General features: G+C 48.8%; 1 protein-coding gene across 1 annotated transcript in view; it reads right to left on the bottom strand.

The window, feature by feature from the left end:
- adamtsl4 (ADAMTS-like 4) overlaps positions 1-3147 on the bottom strand; it is a 52250-nt gene that overhangs the window by 20509 nt on the left and 28594 nt on the right. Inside the window, exon 5 of the mRNA XM_008292697.1 lies at positions 2198-2300. Coding sequence (XP_008290919.1) covers positions 2198-2300 — 103 coding nt within the window. The remainder of the gene's footprint in view (positions 1-2197; positions 2301-3147) is intronic.

Here is a 3147-nt window from a genome sequence, read left to right as displayed (position 1 = left end):
GATGGTGGAACATCTTTCTACATCTGATGGTGGAACATCTTTCTACATCTGATGGCGGAACATCTTTCTACAGCTGATGGTGGAACATCTTTCTACGTCTGATGGTGGAACGTCTTTCTACTGTGGGTGGAACATCTTTCTACTGATGATGGAACATCTTTCTACATCTGATGGTGGAACATCTTCCTACAGCTGGCATCAAACAGTTAACCATCTATAGTGTGTGGAGCCGTCATTGTTCTTCCCTTGTTGGTAACATCTGGGGGCATTTAGGAGGACACTCTACATGTTGATTCCATTTTTTATTTTATTTATTTATTTTTTAACATTTTCATGTGAAATAGTTGTATATATATATATATATATATGTATTTATTTTTTTCCAGATTTCCTGTGGGTCGTAATGCCAGAAGAGTTCTCTGTCCTCCTTCGTCAGAGCTGCAGGACTTGATGCTGCAGAGCAACATGAAGCTCAGTGGAGATGGAAGCCCAGAACCTGCTCCAGCAGAGGGTTAACTGCTGTAGCAGGGAGGTGGATCTTGCGGTCTGGTTCTGGCTGGCGGCCGTCCACGGCTCCACGCAGCATCCAGGGTGGTGCTGAGCGTCCCGAGCTGAATGCTGGAACTGCTTCTGCTTTTATTCTCTCCTCCTTCTTCTGCTCTTTTTCCTCTGGTCCGTCCAACATCTCCCTGCGAGGCTGCCAAGCTTCTCCTCCCTGCTCTGACGGAGCATCGGATTCCTGTGCGGTGAGATATCAGAGAGGCGATGCTGCTCGCCGCTCCGAGTTCAGCTTCTACTCGTCTTTGTTTTCCAGCCGGAGAGGAAGAGCGAGCAGAGGGAGCAGGGCTATGTGAGGAATCCTAGCCCAGAATGACAACGTGGGAGTGAGCAGCGAGGAGGAGGAGGAGGACACAGCTGGAGGATGACATCAGCACATCTGTCAGCAGACTGTTTACAGCGAGAGGCTGCTGCTGACGAGCAGCTCAGTGGAGGAGGAGCAGTCAGCACACCTATGATCACCTGGAGGCACAGGGGGGGGGGCCGCAGGTACAGCCTGGACTACAGTACTACAGTACAGGTACGCCCTGGACTACAGTACTACAGTATTACAGTACTACAGTACTACAGTACTACAGTACAGGTACACACTGTACTACAGAACTACAGTACTGCAGTACAGGTACACACTGGACTACAGTACTACAGTACAGGTACACACTGTACTACAGTACTACAGTACAGGTACACACTGTACTGCAGTACTACAGTACAGGTAGACACTGTACTCAGTGTACTACAGTACCAGTACTCACTCTACACAACCCTGGAAACAGGCCGAGTTGTGCGTCGAACACAAACAGGATTAAAGTGAAGCACGAAAAGCACGAGTCCAGATTTTCATGTGAACTCTGTGAACTCCAGCAGCAGGTTCTGGGCGTTTTTAGCTCCTGGTTCCTTCACTGAGGTTCATGTTGCTCTGCAGCATCAAGTCCTGCAGCTCTGAGGAAGGAGGACAGAGAACTCTCCGGTGCATCACGACCCACAGAAAATCTGGAGAAAAAAAACTTTATTTCATAAGAAAATGTAAAAAAATAATAATAATAATAGAATCAACATGTAGAGCGTCCTCCTAAATGCCCCCAGATGTTACCAACAAGAGAAGAACGATGACGGCTCCACACACTATAGATGGTTAACTGTTTCATGCCAGCTGTATGAAGATGTTCCACCATCAGTAGAAAGATGTTCCACCATCAGTAGAAAGATGTTCCACCATCAGCAGGATGGATCTTCAACTTCTTTTAATTTTCCAAACAAAACAACGTGTCACAGCTGCTGGCTCAAGAAGTGCTAGAAAGTTGAAAACCCTCATTTTTTTCCGTCTGTGAAGACTCTCAGTTCTCCAGGTCCTGGTTGTTCTCGTAGATTAGTCGTAACAACTGGACCTGCTTGAGTTCCTTGAAGATGTTCCACCTCTCATCCAAGAGGCTTCATCAGCTCTGACTGACTGGTTGGTCAGTCTCCCAACTAGTTTATACTTCCTGCTTCTCCAGCTCCTGGTTCTGATAAAAGCTGTACTTTGGGGGACTGTTTAATAAATCATGTCTTGCCGACCTGTGGGGGTTCAGAGGCTGGTTCTCTGCTGAGCTTATGGTCACATGGCAGCTCTGTGCAGCTAAAAGCTAAACCTGCTCACCCTCAGTGAACGGCTCCCAGTTGTAGAGGCGGCCCATGAACTCCTGGCTGTTGAAGGCGGCGCACTGCTCTGCTCTGGAGTCCAGCGAGCCTCCTGCACACACCTGCAGACAACGACAGGAGAGAGTCAGGACAGCTCAGTGGTACCTCACATGAAACCGGGCCGGTCCTCTGCCGGTCCCTGGAGGGGTGAGGGCGGGGTGAGGAAGGGGAGGGAGAGAGCTAATAAAGAATTAGCGTGAGGCACAAACACACAGCTACACACCAGCAGCAGCAGCAGCAGCAGCAGCAGCAGCACAACATATGGAGTTAATAGACGTGCTGGAAGCAGCTGCTCATAAATCCGCCGCCGCATCCAGAGCGTGACCAGAGCGCTGTGTGAGCACGTGGACGACAGCGTGCACGTGTCCAACTTGTGCTTCTCACTGAAGCAGTTCTAACGTATCTGCAGAGAGGCCGACAGCACCAGGAGGATCGGGTCTGCAGGTCCGGACTGGACTCACTGAGCTCGGACAGAAACACAAGACAGCAAATGAACACAAAGCCGAGCATCAGAGGGACGGTCAGTCCTATTTCTGTCCTTTAATCATCTCCTGAGCTCTGGTGTGTCTCCAGTCCTGCACCAACCATCTGAAGCTGCACGCTCCGCCACCAGAACTGGACCTACAGAACCTCCTTCAGCCTTCTTGATGCTGATTGGCTCGACTTGGAGGAAACGTGATGGAAAAAGAAAAACATCTAAAATTACAACATTTTCCCAGAAAAACTGTGACTTTCTGTTTCACTTCTGCAGCTGACGGTTCCGGTTCGGACCAGAACCTGGTTCCTGCTCAAGTTTAATTTGTTCCCTCCTAAAATCAGACGTGTAGATTAAAGCGCTTTGATTTTGAATAAATCACAGATTTAAGCTGAGTTTTCTGATCAGACACCAGATCTGGACGTTCTGTCTCA

This window comes from Stegastes partitus, unplaced genomic scaffold, assembly GCF_000690725.1.
Source record: "Stegastes partitus isolate 25-593 unplaced genomic scaffold, Stegastes_partitus-1.0.2 Scaffold824, whole genome shotgun sequence".
In the NCBI taxonomy this organism is placed as follows: Eukaryota; Metazoa; Chordata; class Actinopteri; family Pomacentridae; genus Stegastes; species Stegastes partitus.
The sequence above is the reverse complement of the archived record's forward strand: the minus strand, read 5'-3'. Positions and strand labels throughout refer to the sequence as shown.